General features: G+C 30.0%; 2 protein-coding genes across 2 annotated transcripts; one reads left to right on the forward strand and one right to left on the reverse strand.

The window, feature by feature from the left end:
- The first annotated feature begins 6,004 nt into the window (after nt 1-6,004).
- LOC123301198 (O-acyltransferase like protein-like) lies at nt 6,005-16,035 on the forward strand. The gene is made up of 13 exons (XM_044883934.1): nt 6,005-6,015; nt 10,087-10,346; nt 10,595-10,794; nt 11,087-11,298; nt 11,673-11,749; nt 12,947-13,134; nt 13,418-13,578; nt 13,650-13,818; nt 14,164-14,351; nt 14,949-15,084; nt 15,173-15,362; nt 15,692-15,927; nt 16,006-16,035. The coding sequence occupies exons 1-13, from the start codon at nt 6,005-6,007 to the stop codon at nt 16,033-16,035; spliced, it is 2,058 nt and encodes a 685-aa protein (XP_044739869.1).
- A 1,124-nt stretch (nt 16,036-17,159) lies between these two features.
- LOC123300255 (CCR4-NOT transcription complex subunit 11) lies at nt 17,160-20,959 on the reverse strand. The gene is made up of 10 exons (XM_044882794.1): nt 20,823-20,959; nt 20,668-20,759; nt 20,296-20,444; nt 20,129-20,227; nt 19,899-20,071; nt 19,708-19,837; nt 18,745-18,954; nt 18,524-18,663; nt 17,418-17,583; nt 17,160-17,339 (listed from the first exon to the last, which is right to left on the reverse strand). The coding sequence occupies exons 1-10, from the start codon at nt 20,858-20,860 to the stop codon at nt 17,184-17,186; spliced, it is 1,353 nt and encodes a 450-aa protein (XP_044738729.1). The 5' UTR covers nt 20,861-20,959; the 3' UTR covers nt 17,160-17,183.
- Between the last annotated feature and the right edge of the window lie 547 nt (nt 20,960-21,506).

Below are 21,506 nucleotides of genomic sequence, written 5' to 3' on the forward strand. Positions count from 1 at the left end.
AAAATGATAACCGCATGAGTTATGACTTCCAGGGATTCCTGCCCTTATTTCCCTTCTTTTGAAACCACTAACCCATAATCCGAAAATATAAAACTGATTCTTTGTAAGTCAGTTGCATGTGGCTTGAATGAAGCCCTATTTAGTACTTTGTGAGCGAAATTGAAGTCTGGTTATTTCACGAAGTCCTATGAATTGAATAATTATAATAAAAAAAGAAGGGTATTGCAAATGGATCCCTAGCACCAAGATCAAAGGACGCTCTTATAAATTGAATACCGAGTCGCTGCCACTTTCTTATTTTAAAAATGACAAATCGTATGATAAGCTAAAGCAAAGTAAGTTTTGGGTAGCTATTTTATATTCTGTAACGTTAGTAATCAAATCTTTATATTCAATTTTATTGAATTCCTAAGAAAAGCCCTTTCATAATTGCATTGTCTTAAAAAAAGCTGAATAATTTATATCGAAGAGGCAACTGCACGCATATCGCAAATCATATCTATTCATATAAGTCGTTTCATCGTGAACTAATTAGATAATATTAAGAAACTTATTTTGAAACGCTTCAAGTCATTTCGGTGGAAGTTGAAATAATTTATATTCATAAATACGCTAGGGTTCACAATCCACAGCAATCAATAGGGAGTTACAAGGCATACGTTTACATGACTGCACTGAATATTTTTTATTTACTAGCGACCCGCCCCGGCTTCGCACTTCTAAATATACTACAGAATGTGTTTATTTACGACATCATATTAGAAATCGCTAAAATTATCGGTGTTTCTCTCTATATTAAACATATAAACCTTCCTCTTGAATCACTCTATCTATTTAAAATAAACCGCATCAAAATACCTTGCATAGTTTTAATGATCTAAGCATACATAGGGACAGAAAGCGAGAAATATCTTATACTATGTAGTGATTTTAAATGTTTTAACCACGCAAGTTTCAACCATATTAGAGAATGGACTAAGAAAAGCTTAAAAAAATTGATTCATTGCACGCGTTCCGATTAATACTGTCCCATGTTGTGTATTCTTCTATAGTATATTGCATTTTTAAATACTTGATCAAATTTTGTACTAATTCCGAGTTAATAAGGCTAAATTTTCTTCGGCTAAGGCTGCGGTCATACACGTAATCAACCTTCGTTCTACGGTCGGGTAAATAATGTTTTTTTGGATGAATGGATTTGAAGGAAACTGAACAATAATGTAGCTCATACATCAGAATAATACATGAACTATAATTTATTATAAGATATATTTAAAAAAAATATATATTAAAAAAATTAAATTTATTCTGACTGCTCCATCTATGGTCATCATTTTGAACCATAAATTAAAGATTTCTGTAAAAATTTAAAATAGTAAATGTCAAAAAATTCATGACCATCTTTTCTGATAAACTCAATGAATTATTACTATTTCACACTGTAAAAAATTGAAAACTGCATATATTTTAGGTGGGTAAAACAATCCCTTCGAGTTTTATGGAAGGGGGATAAGTGAAATCAAAAGCGGTGGAGGCTATAAAGCTGTGGTTTTTACTTTTAAGCCCAGTGAAGCGGGCGGGTATCAAGCAAGTAAACTATATTGAGGGAATAGTATCATTAGCAATCATTATGGCGGGCGAGTCAATGCAGTATGAGCATCAGGACCATACAAGTTGGCAATACCCACAATGCTTCTGGTAGATAGCCCTTATTCAATACTGTTAATTTACTTATGCTTTTATGTGTATGGCTCTTTGCCATACCAGCATTGTAGTAAACGCCATGCATTTCTTATCGTGTAGAAGGAGAAAATTCAGGAAGATTTAACCTAAATTATAACAATATTTAGATACTAGCGGACCCGACAGACGTTGTCCTGTACACACGTCTTTTTTTAATGAGCTGAAACAATCTGGACCGCTTTGATGAAAATTATTATTGAAAAGTATACTACGTTTAGCCTGTCTGCTACACTCATCCCGCTAAACCCCAATTTAACTCCCATTTATTGGACCGGCCTGAGCTTCGACCATTGGCCTGGCCTTCGGCAGTGGAGCTCGCTGCGCTCGCATATGGCTCTAATAAATGCCTATTGACAATAAAAAATACATAGTACACATAGTAAGTTGTAATATAATGTGATATGATTTATATGCGCTCCCACCATTTAATGAGATTTAACTTTTTTGGTGTGGAACCCTTAAAAACAGTTGTAGTGGACCGAATGGTAAATCTAAACCATTCTCCAATCCCCTTGAACTCACACAAAAAATTTCATCGAAATCGGTCCAGCCGTCTAGGAGGAGTTCAGTCACATACACACGCACACAAGAAATATATATATTAAGATAAGCACATGCTTAATCAGCTAAATATACATATGGGTAGTTCAGGTTCCAGTTGGTGCATCTGCATTCCCCTCAGCAGTGTCAATGAATTATAAATAATTGTCTGTGCAATATAGACAAAGTTTCTGAAAGGAATCTTGTATTGTCAAAATTGTTTAAAAAAGTTTTTTTCAGATTTTCCATGTCAATTGCGTTTGTTATTTAGATGTAAAGTGGACTCTAGACATTCAATATTATTGTCATTGACGTTCATGATTGTTATTTAATACATTATAAGAAAAAAAATTATTTAAATATGAAATTTAGAAGCATGGCCTTAATAGATTACAAGATCAAACTTTCGTATCTTTTATGTTTTTTTAGTGTTAATTTTTTTTCAAGTATACTTAAAATTTTATATAAATATTATGTTAAAATTAATGAAAATATAATTTTTTTTAATAACAATTTTACAATATTTAACTTATTATTTTTAAAAAGACAAAGACAAGTATCCTCCACAGATTTAATGTAAATTGGGCACATTTTCTGGGTAATAAAATAGAGCAACGCTATAAAAATTTGTTATTGGAAGAAGAAAGAAAAAGGGAATACAAAAGTCAGTCATGGGAACTGTCGATGGAACTGAAAACTTTAAACTTTGAAATAACTCTTTTTTTTTTTTAATTTTTTAATTAATTATAGTATTAATAATTAAAATTTTTACATAGATGTTTTTTTTCGATTGAAAAAAATTTTAGTTTCCTAGATTACGGTGTTATATCTGTAGCTATGTTCAAAGCAGGTTGCTGACGTGAAACCATAAGATTTTACCCTACCGAATATTATTTATAATCCACATATTACATATCGTCTAACGCGCCTATAGAAGTTTCACTTCCAAAATTTTCTCTTTGAGATTAGTGATGAATTCCGAAAAAAGGGTAGGAAAATTTCTTGACCTAAGATTTTTACAATGTCAAAAACATGTATGCAGATCATGCTTAAAATGTTGTTGCTGTTACATACAAAAGGAATCCTTTTTTCTCTCCTTTAAGGCAGTCCGTCACCTGGAAGTTGCGATGTCTCTTAGTAACAAATTTTCTTATAAGTAAATTAAGATACAAGAATCTTTCCAGGGCAAAGACAACGCCCGTTACTTACAAATTTTGGATCATCACTTTTCCCAAGATGGATGATTTCCAAATACAAGTTTTCGTCTTCCTGCCTTCAGGTAATCGTAAGGGAACCTCCATTTAATGGTTAAATTAAGACGCCTTTGTTGTTCGTTTGGACCTAATTTCTTGTTTCATGCTAATCTTTATGCTTCTAAAGGTGCAAATAACATAAATAGAGGTTTTCGCCATAGGCACAATACCCAGCCTTTGGTCAAATTGAGGGGAGAGGGTGCAAAACAGAAATTTTTTTCTTAGAGGAACAAAACTATTATATCAATATTAAATAAATTCAGGAGTATTTTGCCATATCCACAGTCTTATGTTAAGCCCACGTCTAAGAGGGTTGGCAGTTGCTCTAATCTGCTGTATCTCGGTACACTCGTCAACTTCGTCATTCCCCATATATAGATTAGGCCATTTTCAAATCCGAAGAACCTGATCAAATCTGATGTCAGAACAAATCTGTTGCCAGAGATATTGAGATGCATAGATTAAAATTGCCCACTCTGTATATTTACATGAGGGATCCTCGTATATCGTTTGGAACTTTTTTCTATGTGCCCTCTTCCGGCAATTCATAAAACTGGTATAAAATTGTTTCTTCTTCGAATCACAAATATCCTTATCGCAGACATCGTTATCTACACGTAGCATTTTTTTCGGTTTAATTTTCATTTTGATTAATATTATCCCAATTGATATTTGTTTTTGTGTCGGGTAGCTCAATATGGTACTAGTTAGGACATAATATAGGTAAGCAATGTCCAATTTTCTTTCTGTCGTTCCACACAGTTGAAATAATATTATTTACTTTATTATTATTATTATTATTATTATATGCTAAATAATCAATTGTAAAGAATATAATCATATTAAAACAAAAGTATATACTGTTGAGTAGTAGTATATGTTGTCATTGACGTCATTATATCCACTACTACTATCATTTGTTTTGTTATGTATGAGATGAGTATGAATAATAATGTTATAATGCTATGCTGTTCCTATTTGCATGCTAACTTCGAAAGAATTCCAAAAATTTCAAATTATAATTCAAATTTAACACTTTACTAAACTATTTTACAATGTGTCATCACGACCCAAAATTTAATCATGCCTTTTATTCGTTGTGTGCGTAGTCATGGTAGGGACAATAAAACCGACGCCAACGCTTCTAGTGGATAATTTTGGAGTTAAAGGGGGTTGTTATGACTAATTTGCAATTCTTTACATATAAATGTTAAATGAAAATTATTGAAAAATAACTATTATTTAAACTTGTTGCATTAAAAATTGTGAAAATAAGACACCAAATTGGACAAATATTATTTTTTAAATTATTATTTAAATTTGTTATACAATAATATTAGATTTTCAATGTAAGCCATAAATGCAATCCATACAATTATATATGCATCCATACTATGGAAACGCCTCCAATAAAACTCGTGCATGGAGCGAATAATACGATTAAAGGGATTTTATCATGGTTGCACGCTTTTCTAGTAAAAAAAAAATATTTAAATGACGAATTAAAATCATGAAACAATTCGTTGTGATTGATAACGTTTGCTCATGTCATAATGAATATATTAAAAGGATAAAACTCAAAATACACCTTTCTTCAATACTAAGATAGGCTTTAGCTCATACCTAACATATATGGCACTAGCTTATCCTTAAGAAGTGAAAAATAGACATCTGACACTTGTTATACAATTCATTATTATTTGAACGTTAACATACAAATAGAAACTTTAAATAATATTAATTATGTTAAAAAAATAAAAAATTGATAGTCATTTTATGTTTATTTTTTAATATGTATCCAATAGCCTATTCATTTCAATGATTATTATTGTATGTGCCAAAAGCACCGTAGCCTTAATTAAAACGAATTCTGAGCCATAGTCCCCGGTGCCACAGTGTTTTTAAAGCGAAAATGATTTTAAAAAAATTTTTTTAAATTTTGTATGAATTTGGTTTTCTATAAAAAAATGTCGCATAATTATTAGAAATTCATGAGCGCCGCACAACTTAAAGACTTTGACGAAAAGACTTAAAGAGCGCCGCAAAATTTAAAGATAAAGTTCCTCGAGAAGGACCACAAAATCACGTTTTCTTAGGAACATCTTTAAGTCGTCTTTAGCGTAAAATTTTTCAAATTAGTTCCAAATATATTTTATCACTTGTTCTGAATAATTTTTCTGATTTATTTTACATTTTCTTTTTCTGGGTATTGTTCCATCCATTTCTTAAACTTCCAATGAAATATATATTCGATCAATAAATTTTCATTTTATTTGAAAAGTTTGTCTTTCTTATAAATTTTTACGTTTTTTTAGGATAATCTTTAAATCGTGCATATGAATATCCTTTATAAACTGGTAAATTTTTTAATACCCCTTACGGTACTAAATATATAGATTTCAGCTGTTAAAATTTGAATTTTTAAAATATTATTCCTATATTAAGTGTTTTCAAAGGGGTGTTTTATTATGTCACAAAGGTAAATTTTTTAGAATTAATTTGAAATACTTATACATTCATTAAAGAATGGCAAATATTTTTCTATAAAGAAAATTCCTTTATAAAGAAAAACAGAACTCGTTTTTACATATAATACATTTAAAGTGATGAGATGAATGGCATTTGTGTGTTATTTCTTCTAAAGTGATTTTTATAAATCTTTAGGCATCGATATTTCGAAGTCTATGGTATATCTCAATGATTTTTCTACCATGTTTTTCACAAAATATCATTCGCAGATTTATTATATTCATTTAATTAGATTAAGATTGATAAGGTCTTAATTTCAGATATCGGAAACGGGTTCGATACTGATAATGTACTTCTTATATTTCAAAAGTCTTTCTAGAACTTAACGTAGGCAGTTAAGAAGTCTAATTCGTGATTGATACATGGTAAAAATTTGCTAGCAGAACCCAATAATCAGTTTCAAGTGTGTCCACATAAATACAAAAATTTTAAAATAAACCATAAATAGTAATCGGTGGATTATCCTAAATGACCTAAATGGATTAAACGTAAAATATTTTGGTTAGAGTGTGACAGCTAGTAGATAGCTCTTGGCCTAAACATTTATGATATCACAAAATAGTACTTATTGCACCGATCGCCTGATGAGTAAAGTCCACCTATTTATGAAAAGTTTTATCGTATTATTATTTATCATGATTTTTCCATAAAAATCAATACAAGTGAATATCATGTAATAGTTTATTGTTTTAAAACTTTTAATTTTCATCAATATACATTTATTCTAAGGAAATTCTTTTAATTATTGAGTAAATGATTTTGGATGTATATTTAGGTTACCACCTGTTTCTTGAAAAAAATATGGAAAATAATTTAGAAAATCAAAAATTCGATTGCGTCAAATAAAATCTGAAAAGAAAGAAACAATTTCAGTAGTTAACATAGCGAATTTAACAGTTGGGCCTTATTATTGGAAAGATTTGGGCAGGTCTAGATTTTAATGGACCCCGACTATTAAATTCGCTATGTAAACTACTGGATTTGATTATTTCTTTTCAGATTTTATTTGAAGCAATCGGATTTTGGCATAGAGAAAATATTATAGAGCTGCAAAGTCGCCCCCAAATGATTGATCGCAGTAAAGAGAACTTAAATGCGACACGCTGTTACAAATGTTATAAATTCCTGAAAACATTATCATAATTTATCTTTTCATTTCTTTAAAATAAAGTTCATTTGATATTTGATAATTTTTACTACCTGTACTCGGATATTTTAACACGTTAGTTTAAAAAAAGCAGTACGAAAAAAATGGCTGATGTTGACGCATGCGCACAAAATTGATATGAAAAGGAAAATTTGTTATGGAAATTGAGAGCACAGATTTTTTGTGAAAAACGATCAATATTTATATCTTAAACAATTAGATTGTTGTTGGATGAAATCTTATTTATTATTCGTTGTAAACAAAGAACGTTTTTCAATCTGTTGTAAACAGATTGTGGTGTTATACTGTACTAGTTCAATTCGTTATCGGAGTGCCATCTATTTTGAAATACACGCAACGTTTCCAGTATGTTTTTATACATAGGGTGGCCCATAATCACCGTATTGCGACTATATAGCGAAATAAAGAATATAACTCTGAGCAGAAATGTTCTAGAAGTTTTCCAGTCCGATGTAACATAAAGAAGATAGGTAAACTTTATTATGTGATTAATACCCACTTCCAAGCCCATGTCTTCTTTTGTTTTAAAATAGCAAAGGCTTGAACAAATAACACTTTATTAAGTGCACCTGTTGGTGCAAGTTATTGTTGTAGTTATTGATGTATTTAATTAAAATTATTGAAGACTAAAGACTAAATGATTGGATTATAGAAAAAATTATGAAATGATAGCAACCGGTAGCATACTGGAAAATATTGAAGGTCAACTGTTCAACCTTCCAACTAACGTAATTTCTATAAAGTTTTTTTTGACATCTGTCGAAAGTTTTAACGTTTTCTATCATTTTGCTACTTTTGAATTTGTTGAATATACAGCGTGTTTCATTTAAGATAAAGACTCATCCATATTTTCGTTATTTAAAGATTCTCAGACATAACAGACTAAAAAGTATAAAATAATGAATAGATATTAAAAAATTTGTAAGATTGTAAACGAAAAACATGGGACACATGCAATACCTAACTATAGAGAGTGTAGTGTCTTTTGCATGCGCCCCATGTTTTTCGTTTCCAATCTCACGTTAAGTTTTTTAATAGCCATTTATTATTTTATACTTTTTAGTCCGTTATAAAACATCGTCCATTAAAAATTATTTATTTACTTATTTTTTTGAGATACTTACCAAAATCTGAATTTTAAACTCCTACTACAAATTGATAAATAAGATAGATTCTTAATGTTTCGCTTCGCGTTAGATATATGAAGTTGGTTTTTGGAAATCTTTAGAAGTACGCAAAATATGATCGTTTAAAATTCCTAATTAAATAAAAAGAAAGATATAAGTTAGTGACATCATTGCCCGATATCACCATAGACATATAAAATACATATAAAACTTTATTTTCTAAAAGGAGATGGGCAACAATCTTTGAATGCTTTTAACTTCTTCGTTATTTAATCAAATGTAATTTAACTTTCAAATTTTGTCATGGTATCAAGTCTTGTTTTTACATTTTTATGCGTAATATGGCAAATCAGGCAACTACCGTATTGTCAAGAAAAAAATTCGCCCTTTTAATTTTTTTTTATTTTGGTCTATACTCAAAATTGTTACAAGTTTTATTTTTATTTAAACAGATAGAAAGAACGAAAAAATTACACAGTATCCGGAACTCGAACCCGGTTGCCGAAAATCGGACATGGAGAAAAGTAAGAATGAAAAATAGAAACTAGAACAAAATATTTTAACCGATATCAAAAATAGTGGTCTGGACATGTGGAGTGAATGATGGATAATAGGACTTAAAAAAATTATCAATGATCACTCAGGCAGAAGATACCATTGAAAAACCTAGGAACAGATGGAAGTAGGTTGAAGAACATCTATGAAGAATAAACATCAGGTGGTGAAAAGAGGTTGATTGAAAATAATGGAAAATGTCGTTCAGGAAGCCGATGCTCTTTTTGATCTGTAGTTATGTGGTAATGAAAATGGTAACATAGATAAAATAAATTAGGCCTGTGAAGATGCGAATACATCTAAGCACGCGTTTGCTTTCTATGTTAATTTCTAAACTTTGTAAAGTATTTTACCTTTAACTCAACAAAATAGCAATTAAACTTTTTGAAGCATGACATACCCGTCGATAAAAAAGATGCATTTTCTTTTGTTTCCACTTGGGCGAATATATATACAATTTATTATTCATGAATATGTATATAATTCATTTTCAAAGTCAATAAAAGTCAAAATCAATGATAAACAAATGAAAACAAACAATTGACTTCCTTAATTGTTGAAATACCCTGTATAGAAAGTGTTGAATTTTAGTGCTAGCATCATCTACCTGCAAAATTTCAACTCTCTATCTTTTATAGTTTTGGAGAAAATTGATAACAAAGTTTTGCTTTAATTTGCGCCCGCACGGATAAACAATAATGTTTACGAAAAAAAATTTCAAACAAAAGTTGTATATTATTTTACAAGGAACATTTTTTACATTTAAATTTTGGTTCTGTCTCTAACGGTTTATAAGCTGGGTCCTACAGATCCAAGACCCAATTGATCTATGTTGTTCTTTTACGAACTCCAACTCACTTTTTACGACCTGAGCATGCTGTAAATTTCAGCTTTCTATTTTTGTGTTTGTGTCAAAATTTTGTTCATATCATCAATATTTTAAAGCGTTACAAACTTGGGACTAAAATTAGTATACCTTGGTATGTATTACATGTATACAGGGTATAAAAACAACCAATCGCTTTTCAAAATTTCGAAGAAAAGTTTATATAAACCATCGTAGTCAGCCCATAATTTCATTTTTCATCATGTTAAATAGAAAAATTGTTTTAAAATTTAAAAATATATTATTTTTTATATTAATAACATGTTATTATTGTAATTGTGATAGTAATTTAACTGAATTAAACAATGATGCAACAACAGTTAAAATATTACCAGAAACTGCAACAATTAAAGATCAAAAAGCACCCTCAAATGAAAAAATTAAAAAGAGCCCGGTCATGTTAAATATAAAACAAAATTTGCTAATGAATCAAGTGATAGGTATTTATGCCTTACATAATGGACTTGAAGCTGATTCAGAATGTAAAAGGCATAATGATCAATATAAGGAGGATTTAAGAGCATTCGAAACATGGGCACTTAAAAGTAGGTAAACAATTTGCTTAAATTTAATTCTCCGTTTGTTTTTTCTGCTGATTCTCATTTTTGCAAAAAATTATAATAAAAAACTATTGCAGACGAGTCAGGGGGAAAAAGGGAGCACTTAAAAAGAGTTTTGCGATTCGAAAATATTCATATAAATTTATTTTTTTATCATAGTCTCGTAGATGAAAGACAACTCCGATTATAACGAAAATTTATTAGTTTTCATTATTTGCTTTTTATAATTTTAGTGTTTGATTCATCTTCTAAAATCCAATCAACAATATTAGGAGGCAACTTAATTGACTTTGGTGGATTTGATCAATGCTTAGCAATACATGAGGAAACTGATTCTGGGTTAATTGATGGAAAACATTGTATAGTGGAAATTAAGCCTAGTGAAAAAATTATGAAAATTGTTGTCGAAAACTTTAGAAACATTTCCATGCACGTATGTATTTTACTCTTTACAATGAATTCGATAGAAAATTTATAGTCTAGGTCTCTAGGTATATGATATTTATTAGAAAATAACTTGGTTTAGAAAATGTTCTCCCTTATCAAAATAAGTGGCAAATAAAGTGTTCTTCGATAGCTTTAGAAGGTTTTCTACCAAAATTTAATTATGGCCATGATATTTCAAATATTGTTAGGCTCTAAAAAAAAATTTACATACGGGAGAGTCAAAAACTTCAACTTTAATCAGATACTTTTCTGACATTCTGGAATTCACATATTTGTAGAGATTAGCTGATTTAACTGGAGGCGCAGGTGTTTCTGTAAAATGGGCAATATGTATACCAGATTCATGTTCAGCATCTGATGTTGAAGAACATTTTAGTCGAGCTTTAGAGGGTATAACAGAAGGTGTAGATGCTCAAATTACTGTACGAAATGCGTCTTGTGTATCAAAAAATACACGAAGACCTTTTTCACAGGGTGATTATGCAACAATGTAAGTGTAACAGCAAACATCATATTTATGTAGTCCGAAATGAAAGAGAACCGTATCCATTATTTTCAAAAATGAATCAAAACACGATCGTATTAATGCGTGAGTCAATCTTTCAATGGTTTAATTATTATAACTCTAGATCAAAATATAAAAGAGACATTTTTTTAAACGAATATTATAATATATACTTATTAATACTACAAAAATTAATAAAAAAGCGAAAAACGAAAACACACATAAACGAAAACGAAATATGTTTATTAAAGAGTTTTATGAAACATATGGAAAGTGTAATTTTTGTGCCATAGTGCCTTTTTCTTTCGGGCTACACATTTTGAAATCTTATTGGAAGTAAAACAAATTTATCTTTGTAGGATTATTTTTGCAGGATGTACGGCTTTAGCAATTTTTAGTACTTTATACGATTTACATTGCATAGCTACTAATCATGGTAAGTCTGAAATCTAAAAAAACCTATTATCTAGTCACGAGGAAAAAGCTTTTGGAGGAAATGCGACTTAAAAAAATATGTCATTATTGCATTTAAACGAAAGAAAACACGCTATAACTACGGAAAAAAGATTTAGCCAAAAGTTGTCAAGGGCAATAGACAGCTATTTTTATGTCCCATTTACGTGTTTTATTCTTTACGTTTTATCTCTTATCATTTAGTTAGATTCTAAATTGGCTATTGACGCAATCAGATGAACTAGGTCCATTATGATGTTAGAACATGATGTCTCCCATCAAACTCTACAATTTTTGTTGAGGTAACTTTTTAATAAGGTGGCATATGTACCTCTGGCAAGATATCATGAAGCAAAAATTAAAATGCCTCATCCTGTAAACATCATATAAAATCATATAAAAACAAAGCCCTGAATAAATGAAATTAAAAAAATATATGCAAATTTCGGCGGGTCAAATTGGCCTAGTTCGTTGATTTCCGGGAAAAGATTTTCGCGGGACGAACGAAAAAAAGGTTTTGAGATGGTTTAGATAAAGATTCGGAAGGTAGGGTGACCAGTTTCTCTGTGGAGAACTTTGTCCGAATAGCAACCATTTTGAAATATTTGCATCTTCGCAAGCTGCGATAGAGCAATGTTCAACCAGACAGAAGTCGCTTTTTGAGTAAGGGACGGATACATGACTTGCAAAGTAGATGCTTTAAACGTTCGTCCAACTTACTCATGTTAAGTAAGCGGGTAAGAAGAAAATTTTTTAAGTGAACAGGATAGATTCTTCGTGGGATTGATATTGATTTTCCACATCTTGAAATAGTATTCAAATCGGAACCGGAGACAACTCGAGTTTTGCCTACATGAAGAACAATATATTGTTGTACCGTCAGCAAAGAATGCTGTTTCGGTGGCTCGATCCTTCGGGATTTCATTAATATAATTAAAAAAGATGCAAGTTCCAAGCAAGAATCCTTGAGGTACAGCAGTCTTGACACTGAAGGAACGAAATCATTAGGGATCGATAAATACCCAGAAAAGCTTACTTGCCTTTATTTTCTACCACTACTAATAATATTGCGGTAATCGCAGAAGAATTTCATACAATTAACGCACACCAAGAGATGAAATGTTTCACATTTTCCCATGTTTTCAAACTAAATAAACATTTTTATACCAATTTGTTTTAGAGCCACACCAGTTATTAATTGCATTCAGTATTTACACAAACACTAAACATTTAATAAAACCTCCGAAATCTGGTGAAATGGGTGCAATTTATGGTTTGCGTTTCTTAACAATGTCTTGGATTATTTGTGGTCACCGATTTTTTATGACAATGTTTTTTCCTGTCGACAATACCTTGGATATTTTAGACGTAAGTGTACACGTATTTAAAGAAAATGTTTGGCGGTTTTGCCGGGCCCCGTCATTTTCGTCAAAGACCTCTGAACCGATAAATAGAAACTTCTGCAAGAGAAAGTAGTTTTTCACGTCTTCACTGCACCCTGCAAGCAAAACCTGATCCACTAAATATATTTTGACACGAAACATCTTTATGTCTTTCACTATAGAATTATAAAGAAAACCTATCAAGATCCAAAAAGACAAACTCAGTCTTTAGATTGCAATCTCATTAACAATATGTCTTAATTTTACAGTGGATGACTGAAATGACCAGCATGGTTGTAGTTGGTGGGACCTTTTCCGTAGATACATTTTTCTTTATTAGTGGACTTCTAGTTTCATTTGTGTTTTTAAAACACATGGAGAATGCGAAGAGTTTTAACTTGCCAATATTTTGGATTCATCGATATTTACGGTACAATTTGTATTCCTTTTTCCCAACAGATAACAATTACCCAAATTAAAATATAATCGGATTATGTACAGATTAACACCGTCTTATGGAATGACAGCGTTAGTATATGGAACAATTTTATACCACTTTGGAAATGGACCTTTATGGAATGATTTAATGGATTTAATTCAAGCACCGTGTTATAATCATTGGTGGTCGGTTTTATTGTACTTACAAAATTATATAAATCCAGGGGAATTGGTAATATTTATTTATTCTTACTACGTTCAATATTTATTTCCTTGGGCATATCTATTGAAATTGACCAAATCTGTCGACAAGTGCTTGATACTGTAAATACCTTAAGTAAAAAAGTCGCAGATATTTTTATAGACGTATCAGTTACTTCGTTTATATTCTTATTGTTCTGACTTTTTTATTAATATGAAATACAGTAACTAATATGATTACGCATACCTAAAGGCGAATTTCGAAGATAGCCTCAAGGATCAAGATGGTCAAAAAACACTTGATCGCTAAATAAGGGCAAAATATTGAACGTCTGCCACTTTGTAAAACTTTGTAAATAAAGTAAGAAATTTTTAGTGTATTGTTCAAACTTGGTACTTAATGTGTGACACCCAATTATACATGTTGTCACCATTAATTTTATTGCCGTTAGTCAAATTTCCAACTTATGGAATGATACAACTAGTGGTACTAACTGCAATCTCTATAATGTTGTCATTTAATTTGGCTTGGAAACATCAATACAGAGGAGGAATGCCAGTTACGTAAGTATGCCTCGATTATGAATATTTATTGGGATATGAAAAGAACTTTTACTCCCGCACTTGGAACACTTCTCGGTATCACGCGAAGTTTAATGGTTGAATGGGAAATCATATGAGTAGCTTGTGGGTTTAGGAACTCTAACCAATGGAACAGCAGGATAGAAACGGGTTATTCAAAAAAAATTCACAACTGAAATTTTTATAAATGAAATTATCATTACCGTCTAAGTACCTTGTAGAAAACAGGTATAAATTAAACATTTTTTTATTCCTAATTTACTGACGTAATAATTTAGAATATTGTTTTAAGCTTATAACCAGCGGACGATCAAGGCGTCATCGGAGATACCTCATTTTTCAAATTATGATAAGTAGTTTAAAATTTATGATGGAACAAATGAACATACATACATACATACCGGACAAATACATAACTCTCACCGTAGTCAGAGTAAAAATGGCACATGACTCTACTTTTTCTGGAGAAAGTTTCTGCTTACGATCATTTAGGGCTATGTACCCTTTTCGTGGGAGTTAGAATCTTCTTTCTTAAATTTTTCTGTTTCTCTTAATTCTCTTTTAACTTATTTCTTTTAGAAATGCACTTTTAAAAACTGATTACTTTCGATACCATTATATAAGCACTCATACAAGAGCATCTCCTTGGTTAATTGGAGCTATTTTTGGGTATATAATTTACAAAACACAAAATAAAAAAGTTGTTATTAGCAAGGTAAGAGCGTGTTTATTTGGTCATTAGCTTTTTCTCACCTTGCCATTTTTTAATCAGCTGACTGACAAGGCTCGCAATTTTATTTTAGGCAACTTCATTATTTTTGTGGATAGCGGCAATTACAACAATGTTATCATGTGTATTTGGAGCTTATCCATTTCAGCAACCAGAGCGACCGTATGATCGATTTGAAGCCAGCATTTATTTAGCCTTATCAAGAGCGGCATGGTCATTGGCAATTGCATGGATTTTATTTGCTTGTATTCATGGATACGGAGGTAATTTTTTTACATGTCTTTCTTTTTAAAGGCAATTTTGCGTACATTCCATTTTGAAAATTATTTAATGTACATTTACATTATAATTTTTGAAAAATTACTCATAACAGCCCCCTTTATCAAAAAGACGGTTTGTATATTTTCATACAAACTTTCATCGCCTATTTCAACCCTTTAGGGAATGGATAAGGGGCATTGCCTTCATTGCCTTTTCCCAATTCAGATTATTTCACGTCCCTCTGAGATGTTTCTGATTTTAATTACTTTTATATTATTCTCTAATCGATAGTTTTATTGTTACAAATAATTTCTACTTTTAATCCTTACAGGTCTTGTAAATAAATTTCTATCATTAAATTTATTTCAAGTATGGGGACGATTAAGTTACAATATGTATTTGTTGCATATATTGATACAATATGCAATTGGAGGAAATGAACGTATTCAGACACATTTTCAAAATTTATTATCAATTCATATATTTTTTGGTGATTTAATCTACACAACAGTTTTATCCTACATATTTGCATTATTTTTTGAATCACCAATAATGGTCATCGATAGAGTATTAATAAAAGGTATAAAAAAATTTTCATTCAATGAAAAACTATAAAAAAATAATCCATAAAACGTATTTTTATAGATACGAAAAAAAGTCAAAATTCGAAGATAACACCAATTAAAGAAAATCAAAATGAATTAAAAGCTAAAATATAATAAAATACCATAATAATTATAATTTTATAATAAAATAATAAAATGTAACTAAATTTTTATTTGTAACTAGCAGTTAACTACTCTAAATTTCCTACATTAAAACAAGGACTACTCCGTTATAGCCTTCACTTGCCTTTCCCTCACTTACCCCCTCCCCTTTGTTCATAATTTCATGGATTTCAATTTTTTGGTATGGCGAACCATAATTATTTTATCATATATTATTTTATTTTATTATCTCGGAATAACGTTCCATAAGAAAAATCTATACAAAATTTCAAGTCCAGTAATAATAATGCAAGTCAAATAATGACTTTTAAAGGCAAATTTTTGATGCATTGGGTTACATTATTGCAATAAAATATAACTCAACAAAATTTCCCAACTATTCCTTGATGAATCCATGTTTTCAATGATTTCGAGGTCACTTTCCACTTTAATTCATGTTTCCCACAATCAAGATAGTAACAAATCCTAGAGGCATATAAAATGCGCCAATAAAATGACATTACATTATTTTCCGTAACATCAAATTTTGAAGAGCAACTGTAATATAGGTTTATTTTCTCCATATAAATCACTAGCACTTACAGCAGAGTCATATACGTCACTAACTTTATTTTCCTTTTAATCCAGATCACAGATTCCTGGCGTGAAAAAAAGAGAATTTCTATGTCTTTGTTTTATACGTCTACATGTTAGAAGACCATCTCATCTTACTTGGAAACTTCAAGTTCATTAAATGTTGTATTAGACAATATGACTGGAAATCATTCAGGTCGATAGTTGAACGGCGCTGTTTAACAAAAAGGATAGTTAATTAAATCAGCAAGCTAATGCTAAGCAAGTTTCTTAATCTCAACACTTTCAGTTGCGTAGGGCCTTGAGATAGTGTCACGCATCTTGTCATTGCCTTGTTAAGTATGTCCATCCAATTTGATAATATAAATTCGTAGAAATTTCAATCAAATGAACAATGTATAAGTAAGTTTCTTTTATAATACAGTTTATTTTATAATAAAATAACAAATTTCAAACTTTTATAAAAAGTACACAACTTTTATAGTCATCGTTAAACTTATCTATTCAAAAAATATATATAATTTATGACTCAAGTTTTGATTTTGAATTGGTCGGTGATGTTATTGCACCAACATTGACTTCACCAGATTCTAATTGTTTCAATAAACGAAACAATGCAGCTGCTTCTCGAATACGACTAAATTCTATACAAAAAGCTTGCACTTCAATAAATAATTCCTGTAAAAATATATATATATATATAATTCGGTTATTAAATCATTTTTTTAATTTTTATATTTTATTATTGAAATTTACCTGAACATTAATAATTTTATTACGTATTAGTGATTGTAAGAAAACACAAACAAGTCGAACAAGACGATTTTGCATGTAACGATCTTTTATTGTTTCACATGTCGATATACAATTTGAAATGTATAAATGAACAAATTCTGTTGGCAAATCAACAGTTGTGGTTAATCTAAAAAACAGAAAAAATTTAATTGTATAGATTATCCAATTTCAGTTTCCTATGCTTGCAATTTGGTAAATTAGAATGCTGTGAATATTTTCGCTTGTTTCAAACGTCAAATATTCGTGACTCCAAAATAGTGAACTGACCTCTACTGATTTAAAAGTGAAATGAGGAGGAGAGTTTAAACATTGTGTTCGAGCATTTAATTAAATGACGTAAAAATGGAATTTCGTAATTTCCACTAGCAATTGACTTACGAAATAGAATTGTTAATGATATAAAATAGATTGTTTGTTCTTTGGTTTTTTGTTTGTTTTGTAAGAGGTTGCTCTTACATCTGAAAATGTAGAAATCTAAAATACGACATAAACCAAAAGAACTATGTTTTAGACTATTCCGCAATTATGTAGAGTACAAACAACAGGCGTTGCTAAGGTAAAGCAAAGTCGTATCTATCGAATGTACATACATTCGATAGAAACGCAATCGCAATGTCGCTACATTACCTCCCCGGGCCAGAAAAAAAAGTGTGCGGAAACTAACTAAGAATAATATTAATAATGGCGATAGATGTTTATACACTCTTCAATGGCCATTAAAGAAAATACTACCTATAATTTCTTGGAGTCGCGAATTAGTTTGAAACATTCCATTTACAATATGAATCATATTAACTAACTTTCAACAAAGCTCAAATTGTTCACTTGTTCTACAGAAAAAAAACAATACTGTAAGAAATCTGTACGACTCTAAGCTGAGGTGATTGTTACTTGAAATTCATTCAATAAGTTCCAAAAGCGGAGGAGCTTTCAACATGTATAACTACTCTGAAAGTGGCTGGATTCTTTGAATTTTCTAGAATTTCGGGTGGGGGATCTTGGCTACGTGCTTGATAAGAACCAAAGTAACGAACGTTTAATGAAAAGCCTCTTGGCTGAAGTCTTACCTATTCACAACTTCCATTGAATGTAGTGACATCTCCATATTAACTAACACACTGAAGTATTCGGTAATTTGTGTTGATTGCATTAATTTTAGTAAAACTTCAATCGCTATTAACGGGTTATTTTCCACAAGCTCTGGCAACTATAAGTGCAAAATTAAACAAATATTAATATTGCGAGGAAATGTGCATTTTCGAGAAACTTTTTCAATAAAATAATTTACTTTTGTTGGTGTTAATCCAATGTGATATACGATTTTTGGATGTCTTTCTAATTGTGTTAATAAATTTTGTTGCTGTTGTATTGTTAATGCTCCTTTGTACGCTTGGGCAACTAATTGTTTTGCATCAGCATATCCTGAATTCCAAATACACATTGTTGAATCATATGCCACTGAATGTTCCGCTGGATTTGTAACATTAAACCACACTAGCTACATAGACAATAACGTTTTTTAAAAGTTTTTCCGGTAATATTTAAATGTATACGTCAAATTTTCAAAGCTTTTATTGGCAAAAATTAGATAAATAGAGAAGTTGCATTAATTTTTTTTTTTTTTTTGCCACACATATACAAGGTGTCTACTTAAGTTGGCTACATATGGAAACTTTTCTTATTATAAGGTTTCCAAAAAAAAATTCTTTATAAAAATCTCTGCTTTCGAAAATATTAATATTCAGCAATTCACTTTTGACATCGAATGTAAAGTTCGATTCACATTTTTCAGATTGTTTCCATGTAAAATTATGTAATAATATATTGAAAACAAGTTGAGAGACAAACCATTGATAATCTGGGATGTTATTTTATCATTTCTTCGTGCGGAGGCGTTACTAAAACGATATTTTGACGTCACTAGCGTTAGAATATACAGTTTAGAAAAACCATTTTCAATAGATATCTTCCTTTCAATTACAATTCATTATTGTTTCGGGCAGTCAGTAATAATAAATAGGACAAAGATACAAGATATTTGTTATTCATTTTATCACATTCGTTTTTTACCAAACTGTTCGAAAAAAAGATAATCACTTTTTAAAATGAAAGGTATTGTAAAATTACATGAAAAATCAATTCAAATTCTGTTAAAGTTTAGTAATTTTTAGTAAACTTTTGAAACAAAATAAAATTAAAAAGAATGAAACTTCTCCATTTAATAAAAAAATTTCAATTTTAGATTAATTACCTCATCTTCACAAACGTGCAATGGCGGTGCTAGTGTAACAAATTCAGGTTTATAACATTGATCAACTGGTGGTGATTCCCCACAAACTAATTTTTCAGCAACTTCTTTAATTATTTCACTATCCGAGGAACTAAATTATAACTGAATAAATATTTTGTTATAGATATTTTAATTATTGAAATAAATTTTACCTTTGAAGTTCATTGGCTACCGGATCACTTATGATAACAGGTATAGCTGATTTACTAGTCGTCATAAAATCATTATGATTTTGAGAAATTGAAGTAAGGAGATTATTAACATCCACATTTAGTGGAGTTGATGATTCTTGCAACAGAACTTGTTTGGCAGTTTTTTTTAAACTCTAAAAAAAAATATTACATGAATTAAAAAATTACCTTTTTAAAGAGAAAATACTTACATCTTTAGCAGATCCTGTAAGTAATTGTATAATAAAATTTCGTTCATTAACATTTAAGCGAGGTAGACTGACTGGTCCTGTAGGTTTTTCTGGAGGGCTCTAAAAATAATTTTTAATTTTATTCAAGATCTTAATATAAAACATATTGATTCTAATTAAAAACTTACCAATAACTGTAAAAGAATTCCATCAAATGGAGATGTTGTCCTATTATCTGAAGAATATATTTCGTGTAAAAATAATATAGCAACAAGTTTCTGAGCTGGCTGAGGTATTAAATCCGGTTGATATAAAAATAATATAAGGGCACATCCAACTAAAAATTTTAGCATAATATCAGCAAATTAGGAAATTGTTTTTCCAATTAATAGTTCATGGATTAACTTCTGAAACTAGAACCCACCAATTGACATTAAATTTTTAGAAGAATTGTATCTTGGCCCAGTCACTTGTGCATAAATGTCTAATAAAAATTAAATCGAATCGGAGGGCTCTGAATTTCGGAACTCCATTCAATTAAAAATAAAGTAATAAAATACCATTATAGTAATCCACTTTATTAAAAGTTTGATGCATTTGAACAATTAATCCTTCTAGAGTGGTATTTTCAATATTTTCGTCGCTCAGTAAACTACAAATGTATAAGAAAATATTAGTAAAACGTACAAAAGAAATATTTAATAATAATAAATACTTTAATAATGCTGAACATTCTTTTGGAGATAGTACCATTGTAATTCATTAAATAAAAAATTATTCAAAAAATATATTATTCAAAATAAAAAATAATTATTTATAAAACGTCAAACTTTTTAGTATTGAAATAATTAGGTTTGTTCTCATAGATTGAACTAAAAATGTATGTTACATATTGACATATTTTTATATTTTATTCGAGATTTATTTTTGTTTTTAATACCAAAAACAAATATTAATTTAACAAAAATTTCAACTTTTCTATTTATCCAGTCAAATTAGTCCATAAAATATAAGTAAGGTTACAAAAATTCCCATAGAGCTAAAAATTGGTATATGAATGTTCATAATACTATTATAAATGAATTGAGAAAAGTCCCCATCAATCCCCCTTGTGCAAAAAATTTTATTGAGGGGGGAAGTTTGCAAAAATAGGTTTTTCGCGTTTTTCAGCAAAACGATGAGTTTCATAGCAAAAATAGTTCATACAAAATTATAGATAATCCGATTCTCTACTAAAAGTGTCTTTACACCTTTTTTTCATAAGTATTGCCATTTTCGTGATATAGCGGTTCAAACAATTGAACAAATTATTTTTTTCGTAATACATTTTTGAACCGTTACACGAGTAAAAATATGAGGACTTATTTTTGATGAACTAGCTTCTTCTTCTAGGCGCTGT

Source organism: Chrysoperla carnea, chromosome 5 (assembly GCF_905475395.1).
Source record: "Chrysoperla carnea chromosome 5, inChrCarn1.1, whole genome shotgun sequence".
Classification (NCBI taxonomy): Eukaryota; Metazoa; Arthropoda; class Insecta; order Neuroptera; family Chrysopidae; genus Chrysoperla; species Chrysoperla carnea.